We start from the raw sequence: 26,595 nt of genomic DNA, 5'->3' as shown, positions 1-26,595 counted from the left end.
AGGGCTCCCTGGGCGGTGGACCCAGTGCCGGCACGGCGCAGCCGCGCCTGGGAAGACAGGGTGGCCGCTCTTGCGCCTGCCGGCCCGGGGAAGGCGCCTCTGCCAGGCAGCACCTTCCGCATCCCACGCCGCCCGAGCATCCAAGCCACACGACTCCGCTCTGCCCCCCGCACAGGCTGCTGGTGCCCTGAGGGGCTGGTCCTGGACGGTGGGCAGCGGTGCGTGCGCCCCCGCGAGTGCCCCTGCCAGGTGGAGGGCGCCCGCTACTGGCCGGGCCAGCTGGTGAAGGTCGCCTGCCGCATCTGCACCTGCCAGGACGGGCAGCTGAAGCGCTGCCGGCAGAACCCGGAGTGCACAGGTGGGCAGCCCCGGCCCTCCCCGCCCGCGTCCCCCGGGACCCCCCCCCAGCCCTGGGCGGGTCGCTGGGCGGCCGAGGACGGCCGGGCCACTCGCGCTCCCCTCTGCCTTTGTGCCCCCAGTGAACTGCGGCTGGTCGGCCTGGTCTCCCTGGGGGGACTGCCTGGGGCCCTGCGGGGTGCAGAGCATCCAGTGGTCCTTCCGCAGCCCCAACAACCCCAGCATGCACGGGAACGGGCGCCAGTGCCGCGGCATCTACCGCAAGGCCCGCAGGTGAGTCCGGCCGGCCCGGCTGCCGGCCTCTGCGGCTGGCTGGGCCCCGGCTGCACGGCCCCGAGCGGCCGGCGGAAGACGGGTGGAGAACCTCCGGAGGGGCGCTGGGGTGGCACGGGCATCGAGGGCGGGCACGTGGCGAGGCCGCTGGCTAGGCCCGGCAGGCCGAGTTCTGGCCCCGCTTGGCCAGGGAGCCCCCCCCCGGCCCCCGCGGCAGCTTTTGGCCAACACGCACGTTTCCTCCTCCTGTTGAGTCAAGCATGGAAATGTGTTTTTTGAAGCACATTTCCAACGTTCCGAATTTCTTCAAGAGGCCCGCTGTATCAGTGGAAGCGTCCGAGTGCGGTTTGCGGGCCCACTTCCCCCAAAGCTCCCCTGCTGGAAGGGGGCAGTTCCGCCTGACCTGCAAACACAGGCGAAATTCTCGGGCTCCCACGAAACGGACACATGCGGGGAGAGGGGGGCCGGGGGGGCCGGGAGCCGTGCGCATTGCCCTGCGCCGCCCCTGCGGGTGCCGCCCTGTGGGAGCCCAGGCCCAGCCTCCCTCTCCTCTGCGGCAGGTGCCAGACGGAGCCGTGCGAGGAGTGCGAGCAGCACGGCCGGGCCCACGCCATGGGCGACCGCTGGCGCTCAGGGCAGTGCCAGGTGTGCCAGTGCCTGCCCAACCTGGCGGTCCAGTGCTCCCAGTACTGCCCCTACAGCACGGTGCCCTGCCCCGAGGTGAGTGCAGCGCCCTCGCAGGCCGCGCGCGGGCCCCCAGCCAGCTGGCCGGCCGGCCCCCGCTGACGCCCCCCCTCTTTCCGGCAGGGCCGCATCCTGGTGGAGGGCCGAGGGGAGTCCTGCTGCTACTGCGCGGAGGCCGGTGAGTCCCGCCCGCCCCCCCACATGCTCTGCCCTCCCCCCCCCGCTTTGGGCCATCTGGGGATGCCTCGTTAACAGCCCCTGTTAAGGCTCCTTCCCGAGTTAGCTCCGTCCCGCCGGAATCTCAACAGAAGCTAACCCTGCTGCTGGAGCTTTAGTGCGTGTGGTGTTTTCAGTACTTTAATTTTACGTTTTGGCATTTTCGTCATCGTATTATTTTGGGGGGATTTTACTGCATTTTTGGAGGCTATGATTTCAAATCACGCGGCCAGTCTCTGCGATATGCAAGCTTATTGCTGCTGCTAGTTCCGTAGGGGAGGCGTTGCTTGTGCCGATTGTCCCGTCCTGGGCAGAACCAGGCAAGTTTTTTCCTCGGCCTGCGGAAGGGGCCACCCTCGCAAGGCGGGCGAGCAAAGGGCCCGTCCACAGGATGGGCTTGCCGGGGCTGCGGGCCCTTCTGCTGTCCATTAAGCCACCTCATTAATCGCATTAACCCATCAGCCCGCAGCTTTCAAATTTGTTGCCTGCGGGACAGACCGGCAGGTGGGAAGCAGCCGCAGCGGCGCATGCGCTCGGACAGGCTCGGCTCGTGGCCCTTCTTGCCCCACAGCTGCTCTTGGCCCTGGTCCAGCTTATGGTGCCCAGAGCTCAGCGGGGGCGCAGGGCCTCGGACCGAGGGGTTAGAGCCGGCCCCTGATGGTCGCCACCTGGCCTCCAGCGTTCTCCGGGGATCCCTGCCTCCCCCTGCCTGCACCCCTTTCCTCCCACCCCTGGTGGTCAGGTGGCCTTTCCGCAGTCCTTGCCGGCTTCTCAAAGGCCGGCTGGCCACCTCATCCCGAGCGACAGGAGCTTCAGGCCCAAAGAGGCTGCCCTCCTTAGGTTTTCCGTTCGGGGCGCGGGGGATCCTCCACAGAACGTGGCCGGAAGCCATCCAGCAGCCCGCTCTGACCCGGCTCCCGTTTCCCTGGCATGCAGGTGAGAACCGGACGGCAGCGCCCACCGTGCCGCCCGCCAGCCCCCCGGGACCCTCCGCGGCCGGCCCGGCAGCCTCCAGCACAGCATCGCCGCTCAGCACCTTCCCGCTGCCCCCCCTCGGGGGTGAGTCTCTGCGTCCCACCTCCCAGGCCTCCAGCAGCTCACTGCCCCACAGGAGGTTGGGCAGCCCGGTCCGAAGCTCCCCCTTTGCAGTCCGGCCTGCTTCCAAGCCCGGTTTTCTGAGGGGCTCCGATTCCAGCCGCTTTGGCAGGTTTCTGACTCCTCGAGGGGGCAAGACCTCGTGTGCCGTGCCCCAAGGAACGCCCCCTGGACCTGCCCGCTCCGTAAGATCTGAGTCAGAGGCCCTTCTGAGAGAACCACCCTCCAAGAGGTGGGGGCGACAGGTAGAGGGGGCCACGCAGCAGCTGGCCAGCCGCTGCGTGACCTGGAGGCTGCCCCACCGGTGCCCCCCCCGCCTGAGCCAGCCTCACGGCTCCTCTGATGCCCTCAGCCAAGCAGTTTGCAAAGCGATCCAATAATTACCAAAAGGGCTGCATCGCAGTGAGATCAGCTGGGCTTTTTTGCTCCGGATGGAACAAAAGCGATCAGACCGACGGGAGGTGAATTTAGATCAAGCCTTAGACGAAGATCCTGCCTCAAAGATTTATGTCCCGCTCTGGATGTAAAGGGGGCATTTGGTGGCGTGGAAAGGGGCCGCTTCCCTCATCAAGGGGGCGCGCGAGGCGGTGATGCGGCACGGTGCCGGGGCCGCCCTGACCGGCCTCTGTGCCCCCGGCAGACCCCTGCTACGGCCCCCTGGGCATCGCCGCGCTCCCGGACGCCAGCTTCAGCGCCTCCGCCCAGCAGCCGGAGAACCCGGCACACGCCGCTCGCCTTGGCCGCCTCCTGCCCGGCGCGGACCTGCAGGGCTGGGCCCCCCCAGCTGAAGTGTACCCCGAGCTGCTCTCCCGGCCCCCCTTCCTGCAAGTGGACCTGGGAGAGCCCAGGAACCTGACAGGTAGGAGCCCGCTCGGGAGGTGGGTCTTTGGGCAGGAGGAGGTGGCGGGCGAACGTTTCTGCTTTCCTGCCCCACATCCCGCCCCCCATGGCGGCCCCTGCACCCATGCAGCCCCAACCCCTGGGGCCTTCCAAATATGCCGGACCACAACTCCCATCATTCTCAGCCAGTATGGCCAGTTGTATCCACCAGAGTTTCTTTCTTTGCTCCCTCTCCGAAATGGAGGGCATTCTTTAAGCCCACCTTGTGGTCTTGCAGGCCACCAAACGGGGTGCGTGTGCGTGTCAGGAGCGGCTGTCTGCCCCAAAGGGGGCCCCCACCCCCATTAAAGCGCTGCGTGCAGCATGATCGGGCTCCCCTGCGGGCTTCCCGCTGCCCCCCAGGGCTGCCCGCCCCTACGACCCGCGAGCAAAACGGCGAGGCCGGGGGACGTGGCACGAAAACACTCCTGCGTGGGCGTTGGGCCGTGGCGTGGCAGGCCAGCTCCGTGTGGCGCCTCTGCAGGCCGGGAGCCGCTCGGGGCCCGTCGTGCGAGGCCCATCGTGCTGTCTCCCCGCAGGGGTGGTGGTGCAGGGGGCCGGCTCCTCCGACGCCTACGTGAGCAGCTTCCTCCTGCGCTTCAGCCTGGACGGCGTGGCGTGGCTTGACTACCGAGAGGTCCCCTCGGCGGGCGCCATGCCAGTTCCAAAGGTGCGGGTCCCGCGTGGCTGGGGTGGGGTGGAGGGGGCAGCTGGGCTGCCGGGGGGAAGAGCACCCCCTGGAGGGGTGGGGACGAAGCCGTGCTGACGCGGCACACGCGTCTGCGGCCGCTGGGCCTGCGGATGCGATGGGGGCAGAGCCCTGGCTGGGCACGCAGGAGGTGGCAGGATCGGACCAGAGCCGGCTGGCCCAGGGGATCCCCCCAGCGCCCACGTGGCCCTTGGCCTCGTCCCACGCGCCTTCCCGTCAGGCCGCCAGCTGGTGTGGGGCAGGAGGGCCCGTCCTGGGGCCACCGCCGTGGGGCAGCCTCCCGTGAACAGGCACGTTCGGGGTCTGGACCTGGCGCTTGCCCAGCTCTGAGCTCTGCCTGTCCGAGGGCTTGGCCTCCCCTCCTCAGACCACAGCCCCCCCCCGCCCCCCCAGCTCTTCCAGGGGAACTCCGACGACTCGGCCCCCGCGATCCGGACATTCCAGCACATGGTCCGAGCCCGGCACGTCCGTGTCCTGCCCCGCGACTTCCACAACGGGATCTTCCTGCGCGTGGAAATGCTGGGGTGCGGGAAAGGTAGGCCGGGGGGTTTGGAGCAGGAGGGGGGGCCCTGCAGAGCGCGGGGAAGGCCTTCCGCTTCCGAGCCCGGGGGCTGCTCGCCGCAGTCGCCCGTCCGTGGGGAGCAGGGGCCGGGTCGAAGGACACGGGCAGCCCTCACGCCTGCGCCCGGTCTCCTCTTTGCTTCCTCCCTTCCAACCTTCTCCGCTGCCTCTCAGTGTCGCCGGGGGCTGCAAGGCCAACCGCCCCCCCCGGGCTGGAGGCCGTGCCGGGCCGGCGAGTTCCAGTGCCGCAACGGGCGCTGCGTCCCGGCCGGGCCCAGCGGCGCCGTCTGCAATGGGTTGGATGACTGCGGGGACTTCTCGGACGAGCTGCGCTGCGGTGAGGGGCGGGGGCCCCGCCTGGGTGGGGGGGTGAGGCCGGGGGGCCCCCTCTGGCTGGGATGGCCACGCAGCCCAGGTGCTCGGGCTCCGTGGCAGTGAGGTCTAATGGCTGGAGTGCGGGACGAGGCCTGGGGAGGGCCAGGTTCGAGCCCTGCTCGGTGAGGGAGCTCCCCAGGGCTCGGGGCCGGGCCGCGTATGGTGGTCCGCCCCACTGCCGAGGGTGGCCGTGCGGCCGGCGCCTTGACCCCACGGGCTGCCCCAGCCCTAACCCTAGCCGGAGCCCCAGTCTGGGGGGAGCGCCTTTTGCCGGCCCCCGCCAGCCGGCTCCCTCCTGACCGCCTGCGTCCCGTGGCAGGCGTCGCCCCCTCCCTGGAGCCCTCGGCGCGCCTGGTGTGCCCGCCCGGCCAGTTCCGCTGCGCCTGGTCCGGCGTCTGCCTCGAGGCGTCGCAGCGATGCGATGGGGTGCCCGACTGCGCCGACGCCACCGATGAGGCCGGCTGCCCGCCTGCGAGCCGGGTGCCCCCCACCAGCACGGTCAGGTAGGAGCCGCGAGAGAAAATGCCCCCGTTCCTAGGCAGACATTCCCAGAAAACCAGCTACTGAGCTCTGTGCTCGGCAGGCGCCAGCTGCATGGTTTTGCCTCCCTTATCCATGAGGACTAGAGTCTTGGTTTTTAAGCCAGAGCTTTTTCGGAATCCCAGCTTTTCTCAGGGGCCGATCTCATGTGCATTATGGGACTCAAGCCCTTGCGGATCCATCTTCCACAGCAACTCCCTACCATTTCTTGGCGCATTTTATTTCAGAAAGATAGGGAGCATGCGGGGAACCTCTGCCCGTGGGCAGGAGTCCCTCTGTCTTGAGACAGGAGTTCCCACTGTGCGCTCAAGATCAAGAGGGACCGTCCCCTGGGGCCCCCTCCCTCTCCCCGGTCCTTGGGGCAGCCTGCTAACTGAGTCCCTTGCGATGCTTCCTGCAGCTCACGGACATGGGAGACGCATCCGCCGGGACCTTCCGTGGCCCGCCCAGCCCAGGTGAGAGGACGGCCCTGGCAGACCAGCGGCGGCCCACGTGGCTGCGGAGGGAGCGGGGTGGCTGGAATGGTGTGCAGGGGGTGGGCAGGGACCCCTGGGAGCTCCCCGGAGGCAGCAGGCTGTGGAGGCAGAGGGGGAAGGCAGCGCCACGGGGCCGGTCCACAGACACCAGACAATGTCCTGGGCCTGCGGCCACGCAGAGCAGCCTCCCCCGGCCGGTGCCCTCCAGGCGCCTGGGGTTCAATGCCCATCATTCCCAGCCAACAGGGCCATTTCGGCCCGTTTCCCAGCGGGGCTTCACTGTCTCTGTGCTTTGCCCGGCTTGGTTTGGCTTCAGTCCCGCTGATGCTCGGGCTGCGAGTGTCACGTTTTTAAATTTAGCATCCCGGCGGCTTGCTGAGTGAGCCTCAAGCAGGCAGCTCAATGAAAGGTAAGCGCGGTCCGTTTCTCTCACTCCACCTGTCCAGGTGTCCCCAAGCGGATGGCCGTTTCCCGAGGGTTTCACTCCCACCCCGCCAGGTACGACGCGGCTCCCTCCACCCTGCCCGAATCGCCAAGGGGGCTCCCCCAGCCCCTGCCAGGTGGACCGTGGGCAGCCCCCGTTCTTTGAGGGGCTTCCCCCGCTTTGCTGCGCCCACCGTGGCTCGGGGGGAGCTGGGGGCCTGAAGCGGCCTACCTCAGAGGGCTGTTGTAGCAGCTGCCGGGCTGTGCCCCTGAAGCGCTTTGTGCTCGGTCTCCGCGTGTCCCTGGGGGCACGCAGGGGGAGCGGCAGCCCCCTTCATGCTCTGGGGGGCTCTCTCTCCCGCAGGGTCCTGCAGCGCCCCCCTGGGCCTGGAGGACGGGCGGATCCCCTCCCCGCAGCTGAGCGCCTCCTCTTCCCGGGACGGGAGCCCCCCCGACGCCGGCCGTCTCAACATGGAGCCCAACCTGTAAGCGGTGGGGGCACGGAAGATCAAAGGGGGCCGGGGGGGAGAGTGCCGGGGGGGCACGCCAGGGGGGCACGCCGGGGGCGCCCTCCACCACCAGCTCCTCCGTCCAGCGGCAGGGGGACGGTGACTCTCAGAAGGGGAGTGGGAATGAGCAGCAGCCACGAGGCCCCCACGGGGGGTCGCTGGCCACGGGAAGCGGGTGGTCACCGGGGGGCCCACGAGGCTGGACGCGGACCCCCGGAGGGGCTCGTTCGGTCCTGGGCCGAGGGCGCTGCACCCCCCGTGTCGGGCGATCACACCCGCGAACACCCTCATGCTTGCCCAGGGGGGGCCGTAGGGATGGGAGGGGGGCACGGGGGAGCGCCGCCTCCCACCCACCGTTCCTGGGGCTCCTCGCGGCTGTCTGGGAATGAAAGCAGCCAGGCGCATATCCCATGTGCCCCAGGAGCGTCCGGGCCCCGCGTGTGACGGCGCCTGGTGCGCTCCCTCCGTTCCCAGGCAGGACATGGCGCCCGGGTGGAGCCCGCGCGAGGCCGACCCCAGACCGTACTTCCAGGTGGACTTCCTGCAGCCCACTTTCGTCACCGCCGTGGCCACCCAGGGTGGGGGCCGCGCCCGGGGCTACGTCTCCCACTACCGGCTGCTCCACAGCAGCGACGGGATCCACTTCTGGAATTACTCCCGGGCCGGATACACCCCCGCAGCAGCCCAGGTACTGCTGCAGGGGGGCTCACGGACACGCCGCCGCCCCCCGCCATGCCCACTCCCCGATGCCCCGGGGCCTCACCGCAGTCCCCACGGGAGGGGGGTGTTCCTGGGCCAAAATGTGGGGAGCCGCGGCGGATTGAGGTGCGAGGGTTCCCGCCGGCTCTGTCCTGCAGCAGGGGAAAGGCTGCCGCTGTCAGCGAGAAGCATCCCCCCGCGCCCCCCGCGGATGCCGGGTCCGTCCCTGTCCCTGCCGACGGCCAGAAACGATCCCAGGCTGGGTCCGCCCGGCCCTGCTCCCCCCGCAGGGAGTTGCACGGTGGGAGCACCGGCCTCGCTCAGCCGGCTTGCTTCTTTGCCCTGGCGGCAACAGCCGGGCTGAGGAATCGGCCTCGCCGGCCCGCCGTGCTGTCCCGAGCCCGAGGCGGCCTGCTTTCCACCAGCCCTTTGGCTGGCCTCGTCGCTGCAGCCCGGCGTCCTGAGCCCCCCGCCCCCCCAGGCTTCAGAGTCAGGGTCTGAAATTTCCAGCTCATAAGGCCGTCCTGGGGCGGGGGGCGAGCCCTGCCGCCGGGGCTTCGGCCTGCTTGCTTTTCACCCCCCCGCCCCCCGTCAGGTTCGTGCCTCAGAGCCTTGCTTCCGGGCGCTCTGCTTCCAAGGGGCCGTGACAGGCGCCCCCCGCCCCACGGCTCTTCCGCCTCTCACGCCCCTCCCCACAGGTCCTGGAGGGCAACTCCGACAGCAGCACCCCCGTGCGGCAGGCGCTGAGCCCGGCCATCCTGGCCCGTGTCCTGCGCCTCGTGCCCACCCGGTTCCGCGGGCGCCTGGCCCTGCGCATGGAGGCCTTCGGCTGCCCCTGGAGTGAGTGGGGCCGGGCTGCGGTTGGGGGCAGTGGGGCGGTCCCAGGGGGCCGGACTCGGTCGCGGGGCCGTCTGCCTGGGGCTCGCGCGGCTCCTGTGGCTGTTCCCTCCTCCCTGCCCGGGAAGTCTGGGAAGGGGTGGGGGGCTGCAGCAGGGGCAGCCCCCCCATGTGGCCAAGGCTGGAGGCCAGACGCTACTTTCCTGCTGACTGATGCCCGTTCCTGTCCCATGCAGAGAGGGAGCCCGCAGCGGGCGTGAGGACCGCCCCCACCTGGGTCCCAGGAATGGCCGGCACCGCGCTCTCCCACACGTGGGCGGCATCTCCTCCACGGACCTCCCCGGGGACACGGGCGCCCCCGCCTCCTGTAGTGGCGACTGTGAAGCCGGCTGCCACGCAGGCTCCCGGGACCGGCTCTCCAGCAGGCCCTGGCGTCAGCCCCTCCATGCTGCCTCCAGCAGCCACCCGGCCTCCGGGCTCGTCCCCAGCGACCCGGGGCTCCTCCTGGCCCACCTCTCGGCAGGTGGCTCCTCTGGGACCAGGCCGGGTGACGGGGGCTCCCGGCATCACAGGGCTGCCTGCGGCCCGCACCCTCCCCGGCCCGAGACCCTCCCTCGCAGGTAAGCTGGGGCACCCCACGGACAGCGCCCGGCCCAAACCTGGCTCCCCGCCTGGGCCAGGACAGGCCGTCTGTGCAGCCGGTCCGGGGTCCCACCAGCACCCCGTTCCTCTCCGACAGCGTCGCCGCACGCCCCCAGCCCTGGGCTGCCCCGGACGCTCTGCACGCGGGGCCAGTTCACCTGCGAGCTGCTCGGCTGCGTCGAGGCGGCCTTCGTCTGCGACGGCCAGGAGGACTGCCTGGACGGCTCCGACGAGACGCACTGCGGTGAGCCCCCCCAGCCGGGGGTCTTTCCCCCAGGGCAGGACGCCCCCTTCATCCGCGGCCCCCAGGCCGGCCCGTCCGGCTCCCGGCGAGTCCCCTCCCCGCTCCACGCTGTCAGCGTCCCTGCAGGCCTGAAGCCGGCCACGTTGTCCTCTTCGCAGGGCGCCCGACGGCTCCCGGGGTCCCCACTCCGGCGCCCCTGCCCCCCCTGGGCCCCCCCAGCGCCTGCTCCTCCAAGCAGTTCTCCTGCGGCAGCGGCGAGTGCCTGGCGCCCGAGCGGCGATGCGACCTCCACCCCGACTGCCAGGACGGGTCGGACGAGGCCAGCTGCGGTGCGTGGCCTGGCGTGGCGTGGGGGGGGGGGAGGCGGGGGGAAGTGAATTGCGTATTTCGGTCAGCTGTGCGCTTGGCACAAGGTGTGCGGGCAGGATTTGGCCCTGGCGATGGGGCCCCGCTTCAGACCAAGGGCCTTTTCTGCGGTGGCCCCCGAATCGTGGAACCTCTTCCCGAGAGAGCTCTGCGGGCGCCAAGCGAAGAGCTTTTGGCTCTCCCAGGCCCTTTAAATCTTGTTTTCCGCCAGGGCTGTGTCGCATCGCTGCGCTTTGCATTTAGCTGCTTCCATGTTTCTCTCTCCTTTTAAGACTACACAAAACGCCCATTTGGGCTTTAAAACTTTTTAAAGAGCAATTGATGCAGCCTGGTTCCTCTTGTGCTCCTTGCGGTGAGAGCCTTGCCGCCGGGGTCTGGGGTTGCCTGCGGTCGCATCCTGCCCTAACCCGCACCTCGCCTCGTCCGCAGTGGACTGCATCCTGTCCCCCTGGAGCGCATGGAGCGCCTGCAGCCGGTCGTGCGGGCTGGGGGTGACCTTCCGGCGCCGGGACGAGCTGCGCAGTGCCCTGCCGGGGGGCCGCTGCGAGCGCGACGAGTTCGACAGCCGCTCCTGCTTCCTGCGGGCCTGCCCAGGTAGGCTCGTCCGGCGGCTGCTGCGAGCGCATGGGGGCCCCAGGCCCCTCACAGGCCTGGGGGGCCCTGCACACGCGCCCAAGACCCAGGAAACGTGAACTTGCCACGTCTCCGGGTGGGTGGGGGGCACGTTCGGAAAGGCTCGGAAAACCGGGTTCCTCCGGCAAATGGAAGGGGGGGGGTCTCCTTCAGGAGCAGCGATCCCGGCAGGGCAGTTGTGGGAGGGGGCCCACGCAGGAAGAGGGGTGGTCTGCCATGAAGTGGGGGGCTGAAGGACCACAGACCCCACCATGTTTCAGCTCCGAGCCGTGGCTGGCAGCAGCTAAGCCTCGGGCGGGGGAGCTGCTTGGCCTTTGGGGGCAGAGAAACAAACTCGGAAGAGCAGGAAAGCCCCCACAGCGGGGAGGACGGGGATGGGGGGGTGGCCTGAGGGGGCAGTTTTGCACTCAGGGGTAAAGAGCGGGGGGCTCTTTCCTGGTGTGCCGGCTGAGCAGGGGGCAGGAGGGGACCCCCGAGCCGTGCCGCGATCCTCGCCCCGTGCCCGCGGGAGGCAAGGGCCCAGCCGTGTTCTCTCTGCGCAGTGAGCGGCGCCTGGGCCGGCTGGGGCGAATGGTCCGACTGCGACGCCGAGTGCCGGGGGGGCGTCCGGAGCCGCGCCCGGGCCTGCGCCGACCCCCCGCCCAAGAACGGAGGGCAGCCCTGCCCCGGGGACGCCGTGCAGACGGAGCCCTGCAACCAGCAGCCCTGCGGAGACGCCCGCGGTGGGTGGCCCGGCGTGACCGGCTGGGGGCTCCCTAAACGGGCCCGCGCCCTCGCCCACCCCGGCCCCGCCAGGCGCTGACCCCTCCCCTGTCTGCGCTCCAGACTGCGGCCCGGACATGGTGTACGTGCAGGCGGAGCACTGCCAGCGGGGGCTGGTGGCGCCGTGCCCCCAGGCCTGCCAGCAGCTGAGCGCCAGGGCGAGCTGCCCAAGCAGCTGCGTCGAGGGTGAGCACCCGGCCGGGGGGCGAGCGGGACCCCGGGGGGCCGCCGTGGGGCAGTGCCCAGGCCTTGGACCGAAGGCTGGGGGCCGCCGCGGGCAGGTCCCCGCTCGGCCGTGGCCGCTACGGGCTGACTTGGGGCCAGCCGCTGATTCCCGGCCTGGCCCGCCTCACAGGGTTGCTGTGAGAAGAGAGGGAGCAGCGGGGGCTGTGTGAACCGCCCTGGGCTCCTCACGGCAGGAAGAAGGCTGGGTGGAAATGGAGCCCAATAATGACATTCCCGGGGGGGGGGTCCTCCGCGCTCCGCCAGCCGCCCCTGCCCAGGGGGCTCCGGGTGGAGGGAGCGGCCTCCTGCCTGTCCCGACACCGGCCCTTCTGCAGCTGGCCGGGCTGCTCTGGGCAGTGGCACTCAGGACTCCGGTGTGCCGGGACTTCCGGGAGTGCCCCCCCCCAGCCAGACCAGGCTGCAGGGCCCCCTCCCCTTGGCGTGTGCCGGGCCTCCCTGGGCAGGGGCGACGGGACGTGGCACTGCGGTGGAGAAGCCCGCAGCAGGAAGCTACGGGGCGCCTGTCCGGCCCGGCCCGGCCCCGAGAGGGCCCCCCGAGGCCCCCACTGATGGCGCGCCCCGCAGGCTGCCGCTGCCCGCCGGGGCTCTTCCTGCAGGATGGGGGCTGCGTCAACGTCAGCCAGTGCCGCTGCTTCTTCGAGCGCGAGTGGCGCCTCCCCGGGGAGATGTTCCTGCGCGACAACTGCAGCCAGTGGTGAGCCCCCCCCCATGCGAGCCCCCCTGTCCCCCACCTTTCGAGGAGCCGCTCCGCCCGCCCTGCCCCAGGCTTTCCGGGTCTTTCCAGATGGTGCTGGAGGGCAGGGAGACCCGAGCCGCGGGGTGGGCCCCACCACTGTTCAGTGCAGAGTGGGGACCCGCCGTTCCCCAGGGCCCCCCCACCCCACCGGCCACTGCAGCATCCAGGCTGGCCCCCAGCCGCTCAGGTCACACCCGGCAGAGGCCTCCCACCCGTGCACGCACTCGAAGCGGCATGACCTCTGGCTCCTTGGATGCCCGTGGGGGCCCCCCTGCGCCTGGCAAGACTGCCCCCCCCAGATCAGCCAGGCCTCCGTTTGACCACAGCAATCATCCGTCTCCCGTTCATCCCACCCACGGTTGGCTCTGGGGACAGATGCCCGCTGGGGGAAGCCAGGCCAGCCTTCCAGGAGGGCGGGGGCATGGGATGGCTGGGGGTCAGACTGGCATGTCCCCCTCCTGCAGGGAGAACTGACACCCCCGGTCCTGGGCAGCTGGGGTCTGTGCTCGTCCCCAGGGCCAGCGGGTGGCCGGGGGAGGGGGTTGCGTGGGCGTGGCAGCCCCCTTTACGAGCTGTGCTCCCCCCAGCGTCTGCTTGGACGGCGTGGTCACCTGCGACTCGGTGGCCTGCCCGGTGCCGTGCGGCTGGTCAGCCTGGTCCCCGTGGTCGCCCTGCGGCCGGAGCTGCGGGATCGGGATGCAGCAGAGGTTCAGGTAGGGGGCTGGGGGCGGAGGGTCCCCGGTTGCCCTGCCCGGAGGCGGCCTTCCAGCAACCCGCCGGCCGTCTGCAGCCCGCAGAACCCCCTTCCTCCCCTGGGAGGCCCAGAGTGGAGGCTGGCGGAAAAGGTTTCGTGTGGGTCGCCTGGAGCACCGCAGGCTGCATGCCGGTCAACCGTCTCCGTTCCCTTTTGCCCCCTCCCCCTCCCAAAAGCCCCGTCCGTCCGGAGGGTCCTCAAAGGGTCCGTTTGCCCCCTTGCAGATCCCCGTCCAACCCAGCGGCCGCCAACGGGGGCGCCCCATGCCAGGGGGATGCCCAGGAAGTGCGCGAGTGCCACGCGCCCTGCGTCGCAGGTAGGCACCCCGGGACACGGGGCGGAAGGGGGGGCGGCTGCCGGTCGGTCGGTCGGTTGGCGCCTCGCCCGGTGGCACCGGGTCCCCGCCGAGTGCCCCGGGGTGGGAGCCGGGCTGTGGGCCCACGGGCGCCTGGGAGCTGTTCCCTGGCAGGCCCCCCTCCCCGAGCGCCTCTCGCGCCCTCGCCCGCCATGACGGCAGCTGGGAGCCCCCCGGGAACCGGCGGCCCCTCAGGCGTCCTCTCTGCCCGCCAGAGGTGTCCCTCGTCTGGAGCAACTGGACGCCCTGGTCGCCCTGCTCTAAGACCTGCTTCTACGCCCCGGACGCGGTGGGGCTGCGGAAGCGCTTCCGGCACTGCGACGGCTCCGCGGGGGCCCCGGCCTGCGACGGGGAGACCGAGCAGCAGCAGCCCTGCGACACGCCCCCCTGCCCAGGTGCGAGCGGACGGCGGTGGGGCGCTTGGGCCGGGCCCCCTGGACCCCCGGCCGGCCGGCTGGCCGAGACTTTGCAAGGCGCTAGGGGGCTCCCTCGGGGCGGCGTGCGGGGGCCGTGTGAGGCTAGCGCGGAGTGCCAAAGAGTCCCGGCGGGCTCTTTGCTGAAGTACAGAAGCTCCTTAGGGAAACTGCTTGGTTGCCCCGGAATAACGGCGCCTCAGACGCCGTGCGAGGACGATGCGGGGGCCACGCAGCAGGCCCCCCGCCTCTCCGGCGTACCTGGGAGTGGAGCTGGGGCCTGGGGCGTCCCCCACACTGACCCGGCTCTGCTCTGCCCCCCCTCCCAGTGCAAGGCATCTGGGCCCCCTGGGCGGCCTGGACGGCGTGCTCGGCCCCGTGCGACTCCGGCGTCCAGACCCGCAACCGCTCCTGCTCCGACCCCGCCTACGGGGGGCCGGGCTGCTCTGGGCCGCTGCTCCAGGCCCGGGACTGCAACACGCAGCCCTGCGCAGGTACGGCTCGTGCCCCCGCGGCTGCACTGGGCCGCCCCCCCGCCCGGGGGGGGGGGGGGGGGGGGGGGGGGGGGGGGCACAGTGCTTCCTGCCCGAGGGCCCGCTGCGGGTGTGGGGGGCAGCCCCTCGCCTCTGGACGCGGCTTCTTCATCCTTCCCGCTGTGAGGGGGGTCCAGGGGAGCCACAGGGGTCCCAGCTGAGGCCCAGGGAAGGGGCCTTTAGCCCCTTTCTTCCCGCTGCTTTCCAGTCGAAGTTCTGCCTCCCACGGCCCCAGTTTCCGTGGGGCATGTGTGGTGGGGGGCACACGGGCCGATGGTGTGCTGAGCGCTCTTAAAAAGCCGCTTCTGCAGGTAGCTTTCTGCACATGCCCTGCGTCGTCTTCCACGGGCTGCCTCTGGACCGAACTCGAGGTTCAGACTCCGGCTGGGAAGCCTCAGCCTAAATCTGTCTTGCGGCAGAGCGCAGTGGGTGACCCCGGCCCCCACTCTCTCTCAGCCCGGCCCACCTCACAGGGGGGTTGTGAGGGCAGCGGGGGGGAGGCGCAGCGCATAAGGTTCCCCCCTGCAGGTCCCTAGAGAAAGGGGGCTATAAAGGGAGGGGCGACATGGGCAGGAATCCCCCCCGCTTGGCTTCACGTGATCGGCCCCTCGCCTCGGATCGCGCCCTCACGGCGAGCCCCCTCTCCCTCGCCCGCAGCGCTGTGCCCGGGGAACATGGTGTACCAGACCGCCGAGGAGTGCCGGCGCCGCGGGGGGGCCTGCCCGCGGCTCTGCCTGGACCGGGGCCCCGGCGTGGAGTGCGCCTCCCGCTGCCAGGACGGCTGCCGCTGCCCCGAGGGGCTCTTCCTGTGGGGTGAGGCCTGCGTGCCGCCCAGCCGCTGCCCCTGCCTCTCCGGGGGGGCCCTCCACCCGCCGGGCAGCACCGTCCCCCTGGATGCCTGCAACAACTGGTACGGGTGCTGGGCCCCGGCCTGGGGGGCGGGGGGCGTGGGGGATCTTCCGAGGTCTGGGCCCCTGGCCCCCTGCTCCAGAGCAGCCAGCTTGGGGCCTCCCACGCTAACCGGGGTGGAGGTCCCGGGCGGCAGCTCCGCTTGAAGCCCCCCAGCCCTCCTTGGGGGCTCCCTCTCCCCACCGGGGCTGTTCCCCAGAGAATCCTGGCCCATGCCGGCCCCAGCCCCCCTGGCCCCAGCCCTGCCCCCCCCCCCCCCCCCCTCGGCGGGACAGAGACGCTCGGAACGTCTCGCTCTTCCTTTGCAGCACCTGCACGGACGGGGAGATGGTCTGCGGCGCCCGGCCCTGCCCAGGTAACGGGCCACGAGGGCCTTCCTCCCGCTGGGCCAGCCCCCTCCCCAGCTGGAAGCAGCCCCAGGAGAGGAGACGTGGGGCTCCCCGCCGAGGGGCCCGTTTCCTGAGCTGGCGTTCCCGTGGGGGGAGCGAGGGTGGGTCGGACGTGCCAGCCCCCCCTAACCCTAACCCTCCCGGTCAGCCGAGCCTCCCTCGCAGGATCGTCGCCAGGAGCTGCGAGGTGCCGCGAGGAGGCGGGCAAGTGGGCGGGCACACGGCTGACTTCGGTGCCCCCCCGGCCTGCACAGGGGGCACATCCGTCTTCCCAGGGAGGGCTGCGAGGGGTTGGGGGGCTGATTCTGGGGAGCTCCTGAGCGTCTCCCGCCCCCCCTGCAGTGGACTGCTCCTGGGGCGCCTGGGGCACCTGGGGGCCCTGCAGCCGCTCCTGCAACGTGGGCACCCGGTGGCGCTCCCGCTCCCGCTCCGACCCCGCCGCCAGCGCCGGAGGAGAGCCGTGCCAGGGGGCCGACGTGGAGGTCGGATTCTGCAGCCTGCAGCCCTGCCCGGGTGAGCCAAGCGAAGCGGGGCGGGAGGACGTGGGGGCGGAGGAGGGCGCCCCCCGCTGCCCGGGCAGAAATGGAGCCTGGCCCCGCCTTGCCGCCGTTCCAGTTTCGGGGAGCTGGCTGCGGAAGGGTATCTCTGCGCATGCGCAGAGTGCCTTTCCCGCATTCCCGTCAGCCCGATTCACCCGCGAGATGAGGAGGGCTCAGCAGGGGTCTCCCTCCCGGAGCTCCCGGTTCAGGCCCTCGGGGGCTGAGTCTCCCCGCTGTCGCCCTTGGCCAGGTGCCGGCGCGGAGTGGGGGCCCTGGTCGGAGTGCTCGGTGCCGTGCGGGGGCGGCTACCGGAACCGCACGAGGGCCGGCGTGGCCGCCTTGCGCAGGACCGAGTTCGCCACGTGCCACCTGCACCCCTGCACGGGTGAGTCCCTCGCGCAGCCGGGCACGCGCCCCCTGCGGAGATCGGGCACTCCGCCGCTCCTCTGGCGCGTTTGCGCCACCCCGTGCAAGCGGAGACCGGGCGGCGCGGAGTCGCTGAGAGGCGGGAGCGGCAGCCCAGGAACGCACCGCAGCCGCGGGGGTGCATGGGAGGGTGGCGGGGGCGCACGGTGGCCGCACCAGACGGAGCCGCGCTGAGCTCTTGGGCCGCTCCGGCCGCACGGGGTCCGCCACGCCAGACCGCCCGCGGCCCCGAGGGGCAGGCCGCCTGGGGCAGTCGCCCACCCTCTTCTGCGTTGCCCTTTCGCCCAGGGGAGGTGCCCGGCGTGTGCCCGGCGGGGAAGGTGTGGCAGGAGTGCGCCACTCAGCCGGCCTCCTGTGCGGAGCTCAGCCTGGAGCCACGTGCGGACGGGGCCTGCCGGCCCGGCTGCTACTGCCCGCCGGGGGCCGTCCTGCTGGTGAGTGGGGCAAGCCGCACTCTTCTCGCCCCCCCCACCCTCTTGCCCCGACGGAGGCTCCAGCGGCACCGAGCGCACGGGCCTCGTCCGGAGGCTCCAAATCGGCCGGGCTGGGGGCTCCCCTCCTTCCCGGGTGTGGGTCACCTGCCGGGAGGGGGCGGGGAGCAGCGTGGGGGCCCCTTCCTCCCCCTGAGCTGGTGCCCCCCTCCTTGCCTGCAGGACAATCTCTGTGTGCCGAGAGAGGCCTGCCCCTGCGCCGCGGACGGGATGCTGTACGCCCCCGGAGAAGCCGTGCCCAGGGGCTGCGAGAACTGGTCAGTGCCACCTCTATCGCTGCCTCCGGGCACCCAGCGCGCTGCTTCCGTTCCCAGAGCGCAGCTGACCCGCCCCCTCCGGGCGCTTTCCCCCGCAGCTCCTGCGTTTCCGGCCAGGTGGGCAACTGCTCCCGTGCAGCCTGCGGAGACGGTGAGTCCGGCCCACGGCGCGGCCTTCCTGCTCCGAGGGAGCCCCCCGCAGAGGCACCGGGCCACGGCCTGCGGCCAGGGCACCCCTGCTGCGCGCGATGGCTGTTGTGGGCCAACTCCCGGGGGCACCAAGTCAGGAGGGGGAGGCTGCCGAAGCGGGGCAGCCCGCTGCGTGTGCCCAGAAAAGGTTCCATCCCCCGCAGCCTCCTGGGGCGCTTTGCGGGTCCCCTGGAGCACTCTGCTCCGGCTCTGGCCCTGGAACGTGCGTCCTTTTCCCGGCCTTGCCCCCCACCTTCTGCTCCATCCGGCCTGTGGGGCCTGGGTCTGTCCCCGGGAACCCCCGGGAGCCACCCCACCCCCGGCCAGGCCCCTTTGCCCGTTCCCCTTCCCGGTGGCTGCTTCCTCCTCCGGGGCTTTCCGGTGGTTCTGCCCTTGTGGCCCCCGAAAGGCTGGGGTGGCCGCAGGAGCCCGGACGGGCCCCCGGCGCTTCCCCGCCGGGCCCCGCGCGCTCAGCCTCCTGCTCCCCCTCGCCAGTGAACGGCCGCTGGGCGGAGTGGACGTCCTGGAGCGCGTGCTCGGCCTCCTGCGGATTGGGGCTGCAGAACCGGCACCACTTCTGCACGGAGCCACCTCCGTCCGGCCTGGGAGCGCCCTGCCTGGGGCCTGCTCACGAGGAGAGGCCCTGCCACCTGCAGCCGTGCGCCCGTGAGTGCCCCCGCCTCCGCCGTCGCCCGGCGGCCTGCCCGAGGGGCCCCTTTGACTGCCCCGCGCGCCAGCCCCTCCGGTCCCCCGGCTGGCGCGGCCCCGGCCCCCGCGAGGTGCCGGCTTGGGGGCACCGAACCGGGACCTGGCCGGGTCCCGTGGGGGGCCCCTCCCGGTGTGGGTCGTCCGGGGCGTGGAGGAACTGCCGTGCCGTGCCGGCCCCACAGCCGCTGCCCGTGGCGAGGCCTGGCGGGCCACTCGCGTGGGGTGTGGCGTCTATGGGGTGTGCGTGCAATGGGGGGGGGGCCTGGACCAGCGGCGTCCCCCAGGGGGGCTTCGGAGAGCTGGCGGGGGTCCTTCCCGCCGGAGACCCCGGGGGCCGCCGCGTGCCAAGCCGGCGGGCCAATTCCCCCCCTGTTGTGTTTTGCAGGGAGCGGGGGCTGGGGGGCCTGGAGCCCGTGGACCGGCTGCACCGTCAGCTGCGGGGGCGGCATGCGGAGCCGGACGCGGGCCTGCGACAGTCCTGCCCCGCAGGGGGGCGGGGACTACTGCGAGGGGCCCCCCACCCAGGTGGAGGCGTGCGGCCTGGACCCGTGTCCAGGTGGGTCCGAAGAGCACGCCGACCCCAAGCCTGGGGCTGGAAGCATCCCCTGGGGCGGGGGGCTCCCTCGGCTCCGGGGGGGGTTCTGCCCCCACCGTGCGCAGGCCTGGCGGACCCGGGTTCAGCTGCTCCCCGCGGGGCTTGGGCCGGTCTCCGATTCTCAGCTAGGCTACCTCGCAGGGTTGTTGGAGGACGAAGGCGCGGAGCGGAGGTGGATCCCGGGAGCCGCTCTGGCTTCCTTGTCGCCGGAAAGATGTCCAGATAAACGTTCGGTCAGAAGCACTAAAGCAAAAAATAAAAATAGAAAATCTGGTGCTTTTATGTGACTCCAGGGCGGAGGGCGATGTCATTTATTCTTTGCCTGGTGTGTTGGATTGCAATTCCCATGAGCCATTTTGACTGGGAAGGATGGGAGCTGTAGTCCAACCCATCAGGCTGGAGAAGTCGAACTGCTTACATGCCTGTTCCACCCTTTCTCCACCACATTTCCTGAGAGCGGCGCACTTCGGTCCTCTCAGCAATCCTGCAAGGTAGGCCCGGCTTGGAGCCGGTGGCTGGTCCGGCACTTCCGGGGGGCTTTCAGGGAGCAGCCCTGCCCCCTCCTGGGAAGGGGGAGTGGGGAGAGCCCTCCGACAAAGCCCATCTTCCCCGGAGGCCGGAAAAGGCTTGCGCTGGGCCGCTTTGGGGCAGGGCTGAATGGCAGCTCCTTCGTGGGGAGCCGGGGAGACGGTGGGTCGCGCTGCAGGGTGGGGGTCCGGCGGCGCCCCCCGCCCCTTCCCGCCCTCACCTGGTGCCCCTCTGCGCAGCTCCGAACTGCTCCGCCGTGGAGGGCTCCAGCTACAGCCGCTGCGGCCCCCCCTGCCCACGCACCTGCGACGACATCACGGTGAGGCTCGCCGGCGTGCGCCCCCCCCCCCCCCCCCGGCCCCACGGCCTCGGCCCGAGCCGGCCCTTCTTCCCAGCCCTGCGTTCTCCCTGGGGCAAAGCCTGCGAGGGATCCGAAGGACCTGCCCCTTTGTGGGCTCCCCAGAGAGACGGAGGAGGGCAGCCCCCCGCACGTGGACAGGAAAAGCACGCCCCTAGATTCAGGGGGGAACCCCACGACCCGCGCGTTCTTTTTGGCTCCTCAATCCCAGCCTCTGCAGCCAGAATAAATCCTGCCCGTTCAGCATTTCATTCTGCAGAATGTTTTCTGGGGCCCAGCCTTTTGAATCAGGGAAGGGGAAGGAAAGACTTGAGGGACGCTTCTGAGCTATCCCTTTGACAACCGTGAGGGCTAGCGACTTGCTTTGCAAGGAAAAGAAAAGAAAACGCTCATCTTCGATTTGCACATAGCGCTCAACGTGCTGTGTGGTGTCCGTGCGGCATTGTCTCCCGGCTGGCCAAGGTTGCCGGATGCCCACGAGGTTCCCACTCCCCTCCAGTCGGGCCGCCGGCAGCATGTGTGCCATCGGCCTCTGTGGCTGGAGCTCCATCCCAGGGTGCGCTGCTCCTGCCTGGGCGGCCTGCCCCTTCCTCAGTGGTCTGCACACGGAGACTGGATACCTAGAGTGGCTCCTGCAGTTGCCGTGCTTTCCCCCAGACTCTATGGTGGCCGTGTGGGAGCCGCATTCCTGACGAGGTGCAGCCCCTTGTTTCTCTCTCTGCTCCCACTGAAAGCAAACGTGCCGCAGGATAGGGCCCCCAGCGGGGCTCGGACAGCCCCCCGGTGGAGACGGCCCCGGCCCCGGGGCTCACGCCCTCCTCCTATCCTCCCCAGCACTGCCTGTGGACCTGTGAGCCGGGCTGCTACTGCCCCAGCGGGAGAGCCCTGGCCGGGAACGGCACGGTCTGCGTGGAGCTGCGCGCCTGCACCTGCCTGGACCTGCGCACCGGCCGCCGGCACCTGCCGGGGGAGCGCGTCTCGCTCCCCGACGGCTGCAACAGCTGGTGAGGCCAGTGGCGGGGGGGCGCGGGGGTCCCGGGGGCGCTGCGGGGCCCCGGCTGCTCCGGGCATCTCACGCCGCCTGCCTTTGCAGCACCTGCGTCCAGGGGAGGATGGCCTGCACCGACCAGCCGTGCGCCGGTGAGTCGGGGGGGGCGGCTGGCACCATGGGGGGGGGCGCAGGGCACTCCCACGACCAGCGGCCCTCCTCCCGGCGTGCTTGCTCTTTGCGGTGGGGACGGCCTTCCGCAAGTGGTGCCTTCCGGCTCCGCCGAGCTGAGCTGGGGATGCTGGGGGCTGTCGGTCAGCACGTCCGGAGGGCCCCCGTTTGGGGAAGGGGCCGCGGGAGGCAGGGCTCTGCAGGGAGGGGCGCCTTCCCTGCCTGCCTCCCGGTCTGCGGCCACTCACCCAGCGCCTCCTCCGCCCCGCAAGCTCAGGGGGGCCCTGCCCCCTCACCCACAGCAGGGCTCTGGAGTGCCCCCTCCCGCCCCCCCCACCTGCCCTGGGCCGGATGCCGAGCCTGCCTTGCGGGAGGGGCCCGGGAGCATGTGACCGACCTGGCTCTGCTCCAGTCCCAGGGGGCTGGTGTGACTGGGCGCCCTGGAGCCCCTGCGCCAGGACCTGTGGCAGCGAGACGGTCACCCGCTACCGGATCTGCGGCTGCCCCACGCCGGAGCACGGGGGGCCCGTGTGCGAGGGGGTGCAGGAGTTCCACGGCAGCAGCGGGGTGCAGATCCAGCGGGCGGAGTGCCCCACCGCCTCTTTCTGCCCAGGTACCCCGCCTCTGGGGCAAGGGACTGGGGGGGGGGGGCGCCCGGACGTCCCTGCTCCCCTGTTGGACTTCCGGGCAGGGCAAGGGGATGCCCAGCCCACACTGCACCAGGTGCAGCCAACCTCTGACGGAGGAGCGAAGCTGGGGGGGGGCGCCACGGCAGTGCCAGCCCCGGTTCACCCCCCCCGGCTGTTCTGCCCCTGCAGTGGACGGCGGCTGGAGCACCTGGAGCGCGTGGGCGCCCTGCGACGCCTGCGTGGGCAGCTCGGTGCGGAGCAGGGGCTGCACGAACCCCCCGGCCCGCTTTGGGGGCCTGCCCTGCCCGGGGGAGGCCCAGCAGAGCCGCCAGTGCCACGACGGACACACCGCCTGCGGAGGTGAGACGAGGCCGTGGGCACCTTGAGGCCTGCGGGCACCGCCTGCCGCGCGCTCCGGCCTGCGGCTCTCCGGGGGTGCTGGGCTGCTGGCTGCAGCACCCGACCCGGCCGTGCTGGGCACTGGCACCCAGCACACCCAGGAGCCCCGGCGGGCCGCTGGGGTGGGGGCCCCTGGCCTTGGGCCAGCTGGGGAGCAGGCGGGCTCCAAACCAACAACCCCTTGGAACCGCGCTTTCTCCAGCACTTAGTCTGGCGAGAATGGCTCCCGCATCTGACCTGGCAGCAAAGCCACGCCGGTTTTGCTGGGCAGTGTGAACTCGGCTGCTTGCTTCCCGCAAGCGCGACCTTCGGGGCGGGCCGGAGTCTGCTGCACGGCCACTGGCGTCCCCCGCGGAGGTCGCTTCTGCCCCGGAGGCCGAGCAGGTCTGGCTCGTGGACCGGCACGCCAGTCCCGTGCGACCAGCAGCCCAGGAGGTGGCGAGGGGCACGGGAAGGGGGAGGCCCTTGCCACCCCCCCGGCTCTGGGACAGAGGACGCTGCTCTGCCCTGGGTTGGCGCTGGCCCCCCCACTCCGCTTGGGACCCCTGCGGGGGACCCTGTCGCGGGGCGCAGCCTCCCCCCGCACGCAAGCAAATGCCTCCTCGGACGCGGCCTCCGCCTCCCATCAGGCACAACCGGGGAGGCGGGGCTTCCAGCCCAGACAGGGGCAGGGGCTTCCTGGCTCGGGAGGGGAGAGGCATGCCAGGGGCAAGACCCGGGGGGCGCCACGGCTCAGGCTGCACCCTCGCGTCTCCCCAGACTGCGGAGGAGGGCAGGTGGCGTTCCCCTGCGGCAAGGCCTGCCCACGCACCTGCGAGGACCTGCACCCGGACACGGCCTGCCTGGACGGCCCCCAGTGCCAGCTCGCCTGTGCCTGCCCGGAGGGGCAGCTGCTGCAGGACGGCGCCTGCCTCAGCCGGGCCGAGTGCCGCTGCAAGTACCGGAGCGACTCCCTGGGTGAGTGAGCGAGCGAGCGCGGCCCCGGTGGGCAGGCCCGGGGTCCTGGCTGCGTCCGTCCGGCAGGAGGGCCTCCGCCTCCCGGAGCGGCTCTTGCTGCCTCCCCATGGGGGTCCCGGCTGGCGCGATGGGCCAGCGATCGAGGGCTCTCTGCCCGCCCGCGTGGCCAGGGCAGTCCTCACGCCGGCTCGGCACGGTCCCCCCGCTTCCCTTCGGCTCTCCCCCTCGGCCTCGAAGCAGCCCTCGCTCAGTGTGTCTGCGGGGCTGGAGACGCATCCCAAGGAGCTCCCGGCCACCCGAGGCGACAGGGAGCGTCTGGGCACGGCAAAAGGCTGCGCCGGCGGGGCGGCAGAGCTCGGGGGGGGGGGGGCGCAGCTGGCGGCCCAGCAGAAGCCTCCTGTTTCTCCTGCAGGTGCCCCCGAAGGAGGGAATCTCTCTTCCTGGCCGGGGCTGCCCCGGTGGGAGTACGCCGAGCCGGGCGAGACGGTGCACGGGCCCTGCCAGAACTGGTGAGCCGGCCGGCCGGCGCGTGGGCACAGAGACCCCGGTGCTCCGTGGGAGGCTTCCCGTGGGGGAGACCCTGGAGGCCTGAGAAGCTGGAGGGAACTTGAGGCTGGGGGCTTCTGCCTTCTGCCCAATCCCAGGAGTGCTGGCAGCCATCAGGTGGGGGGGCAGGCCCAGGGGAGGGGCCCTGGGGCACCCCATGGGCGCAGGCTGCCCCCCCCCCCCGCTCTAAGGCCGTGCCTTTGGTCCAGGCTCCCTCTGCGCCTCGGCAGCGCCGGCCCCCTCCCCTGCATCGGGCGCACCCCGAAGGGCGGCCTGCCTTCTCCAAGACCCCCCTGGCCTCCCCGCTCCCTCAGGCCATGCCCTGGCCCCCCACCTTGCCCTCCCGCGCGTGCTGCCGGTGTGCAGAAAGCCTGTGCGGCCACGGGCGCATTCCCCGCCTCGGGTTCCCCCCGCAGCACGTGCGCGGACGGACTGCTGCAGTGCCGCGTGGACCCCGCCTGTCGCCTGGACGGCGGCTGGGGCGCCTGGGGGCCCTGGTCGCCCTGCACCCACAGCTGCGGGGAGGGGGCCCGCCTCCGCTTCCGGGAGTGCAGCCACCCGGCCCCACAGAACGGAGGCCGGGGCTGCGTGGGCCGCGTCGACCAGCAGCAGCGTTGCCACGGCCAGCCGGACTGCCCAGGTGAGGGGGGGGCTGCTGGGACGGGCCGACGGGGCAAGCGGAGTGTGGACTGGGGGGAGCAGCGCCCTGGTCTGGGGGTCCACGGGGCCGCTGGAGGGGGCCGGTGCCCCTGCCTGAGGCTGCGTCCTGTCCTGGGCTTTTGCCGGAGGCCTCGTCCTCACGGAGGAGTTCCTTCCAGCTAGAAAGCTGGCCTGGCATGGAAGAGGCGAGGGCTTTCGCCTTGAGGGGCTTGCTTTCTGCTTGCAAGGAGTCCAGGCTCCAAGGCAGGGCCATGGTGGGAGAGGGATCCCCCCGTTCTTGGAGTGCAGCGGTGCGCCCGTGCCAGGCTGCCCACGTGGAGCCAGTGAGGGGGCGTTTGCCCGCCGCTGGACGCGCCGCAGCCCTGAGGCTGCCCTGCCTGCTGGGCCAGGCCTTCGGCCCCTGAATGGCGTGCGGGGCAGGAAAGCAGGGGTGCCGCCCCGCCCGCTGCTCGAGTTCTCTCTCCGTCCCCCGCAGAGGAGGCGGCGTGGGAGGGCTGGTCTCCGTGGGCGCCCTGCAGCGTGTCCTGCGGTGGCGGCGAGCAGGTGCGCACCCGCCGGTGCCTGCGCCCGGGCTGCCGGGGGCTGGCCACGCAGAGCAAGACCTGCAACAGCCAGGTGTGCCTCGGTGAGTCGGCCGCCGGCCCCCAGCCCTCCGGGGGAGTCTTCGCGGGCCGGGAGGCCGCCAGCCCCAGGAACGTGGGATGCCGGGGCCACGGGCCCCATCAGGTCGGGTGACACACCCCGTCAGCCCCAGCCAGCCGGGTCAGGAGCCAGTTTGACTGGGGAAAGGGGGGGTTTCGTCCGGCACCTCTTGAGGGCCAAGGGGAGCTGAGTGGGGCTTGGCCTGAGCCCCCTGGACGGCCCCGCGGGCCCCGTGACCTGCACCCTAGGAGGCTGGGCGGCTGGTCCTGGGGCGGGGAGCTGCCCCTCCACTCGTCTGGGGGCGCAGGCTCTGGAGGGAGCCCCCTCCCGCTGCAGGAGCATGTCCTCCCCCCGGGTGGGCCGCTCCGTGCGCGGGGTGCCTGACGCCCGCCCTTGCCCCCGCAGAGGTGGGCTGCCCCGCCGGGCGGCTGTTCCGCGAGTGTCTGGCGGAGGAGGGCTGTCCGTACAGCTGCGCCCACCTCGCCCGCCGGGTGGAGTGCTTCTCGGACGGCTGCGAGGAGGGCTGCCACTGCCCGGTGGGCACCTTCCAGCACAACGGGACCTGCGTCCAGGTGGGTGCCCCGCCCCGCATTCCCCCCGGGACCTGAGCCCCGGCGTGCAGAGAGCTCAGCGGCCACATGGCCTGGCCCGGCCTGGCCCAGCAGGCAGGATGCGTCCGAGCCACGCGGGCAGCCCGAGCCGCCAGCAATGAAACAGGTCGTGGTCTGCTCCCCCCACGAGAAAAGTCGCCCTGGGGCTGGGGGCCTTTGCCGGGGCGGAGGCGCTGGGGGCCGCACACACCCTTCCCTGCTCTCTCTCTGGCTCAGGAGTGCCCCTGCGTTCTGCACGAGGAGGACCTGCGGCTGCTGCGGGGCCCCTCCGCCGATCCGCCCCGCACGCCCGAGGGGCGGCTGCTCTTCCCGGGGGCAGAGCTGGCCCCCAACGGCACCCTCCACTCGGCCTGCAGCAACTGGTGAGCGAGCCCCGCGTCCCGTCCCGTCCCGATCCTGGCCGGGCAAGGCCGCGGGAAGCGCTTCCCCCCACCCAGGTGGCCATGGGAGGGGCGAGGTGCCGTCACGGATTCTCAGCCCCCGTGCAGCTCCCGGCAGGCCACGCAGTGGTGTGGCGGCTCCCCGCCCCCGTCCCCCCCCGTCCCCCCCGGCAAGAGGGTCTGCCACCTCCCTCCCCCTCTGGACCCTCTTGCCCCCTGGCCCCGCTCCGGAGCGCTTGGCCTTGAGGAAGGGAGCCTCTGCTGTGGGCCGGGCTGGGCTGGGCTCGGCCTTCCTCAGCCGGCGTCTTTGCTCTCCGAAAGAAGCGAGCCAGCGTTCTCCGGAGGCGCAAGAGGTGTTGTTGGGCGATAGACCCGTTCTTCTGCGCAACTTTGGGTGTGGGGGGTTCCTCCGTTTTGCTCCTGCCCTTGGTAGCCCGTGGGGCTTCCCCTCCCCGTCAGGAGCAGGAGTCCAGAGCAAAGGGGGGGCTTGGTGGCCAAGGCGAGGGAGCCCTACGGCGGCCCCTCCCTGTAAGCTGGACGGGAGCCCACATATGGTTTGCCTGTGGGCCTCTGTGCTCCGGGGGACCCCCGGCCCGGTCGCGGCCCCTTTGCCGGGGCGGGCAGGAGAACCCCCGCAGCGCTGCGAGCCTCAGGCTGGCAGGGCCCCGGCCGTGTCCCGCGGCCTCGCCCGGGGCCAGGCTCCGTCCCCCCTCCCTGGATTGCTGGCCAGCAAAGAGGGCCCCCCCGGCTCGCTCGTGGCTCTCTCCGGCCCGGCTGCCGCACGCTCTGCCACGAGCCCCGCAAGGCCAGCCAGGGCCCCCCGGCCCTGCGCCTCTTGCCAGCGTGCCAGTTCGCCCCAGGCAGCCCGTCCTGCATGCCCTCCCCTCCCCTCCCCTCCCCTCCCCT

The 26,595-nt window shown here is 71.8% G+C and overlaps 1 protein-coding gene across 1 annotated transcript in view; it reads left to right on the top strand.

Moving 5' to 3' along the window:
- LOC123017902 (SCO-spondin-like) overlaps positions 1–26,595 on the top strand; it is an 80,681-nt gene that overhangs the window by 36,439 nt on the left and 17,647 nt on the right. The window contains 45 exon segments of the mRNA XM_044419557.1: positions 176–358; positions 480–630; positions 1,191–1,350; positions 1,438–1,492; positions 2,467–2,589; positions 3,266–3,484; positions 4,044–4,141; positions 4,607–4,748; positions 4,968–5,111; positions 5,469–5,647; positions 6,090–6,144; positions 6,953–7,073; positions 7,572–7,785; positions 8,495–8,636; positions 8,870–9,253; positions 9,373–9,519; positions 9,678–9,848; positions 10,315–10,479; positions 11,061–11,240; positions 11,344–11,466; positions 12,091–12,220; positions 12,850–12,975; positions 13,241–13,332; positions 13,587–13,766; positions 14,114–14,278; positions 14,975–15,227; positions 15,535–15,581; positions 15,958–16,128; positions 16,405–16,539; positions 16,869–17,014; positions 17,234–17,328; positions 17,427–17,479; positions 18,013–18,183; positions 18,611–18,781; positions 19,588–19,667; positions 20,541–20,710; positions 20,800–20,846; positions 21,278–21,478; positions 21,684–21,854; positions 22,653–22,850; positions 23,263–23,359; positions 23,813–24,036; positions 24,532–24,681; positions 25,104–25,270; positions 25,526–25,671. Of these exon segments, the coding sequence (XP_044275492.1) occupies positions 176–358; positions 480–630; positions 1,191–1,350; positions 1,438–1,492; positions 2,467–2,589; positions 3,266–3,484; positions 4,044–4,141; positions 4,607–4,748; positions 4,968–5,111; positions 5,469–5,647; positions 6,090–6,144; positions 6,953–7,073; positions 7,572–7,785; positions 8,495–8,636; positions 8,870–9,253; positions 9,373–9,519; positions 9,678–9,848; positions 10,315–10,479; positions 11,061–11,240; positions 11,344–11,466; positions 12,091–12,220; positions 12,850–12,975; positions 13,241–13,332; positions 13,587–13,766; positions 14,114–14,278; positions 14,975–15,227; positions 15,535–15,581; positions 15,958–16,128; positions 16,405–16,539; positions 16,869–17,014; positions 17,234–17,328; positions 17,427–17,479; positions 18,013–18,183; positions 18,611–18,781; positions 19,588–19,667; positions 20,541–20,710; positions 20,800–20,846; positions 21,278–21,478; positions 21,684–21,854; positions 22,653–22,850; positions 23,263–23,359; positions 23,813–24,036; positions 24,532–24,681; positions 25,104–25,270; positions 25,526–25,671 (6,742 nt within the window).

Source organism: Varanus komodoensis, unplaced genomic scaffold (genome assembly GCF_004798865.1).
Source record: "Varanus komodoensis strain SLA01 unplaced genomic scaffold, ASM479886v1 scaffold104, whole genome shotgun sequence".
NCBI lineage: Eukaryota > Metazoa > Chordata > Lepidosauria > Squamata > Varanidae > Varanus > Varanus komodoensis.
This window is presented reverse-complemented; position numbering and strand designations above follow the sequence as displayed.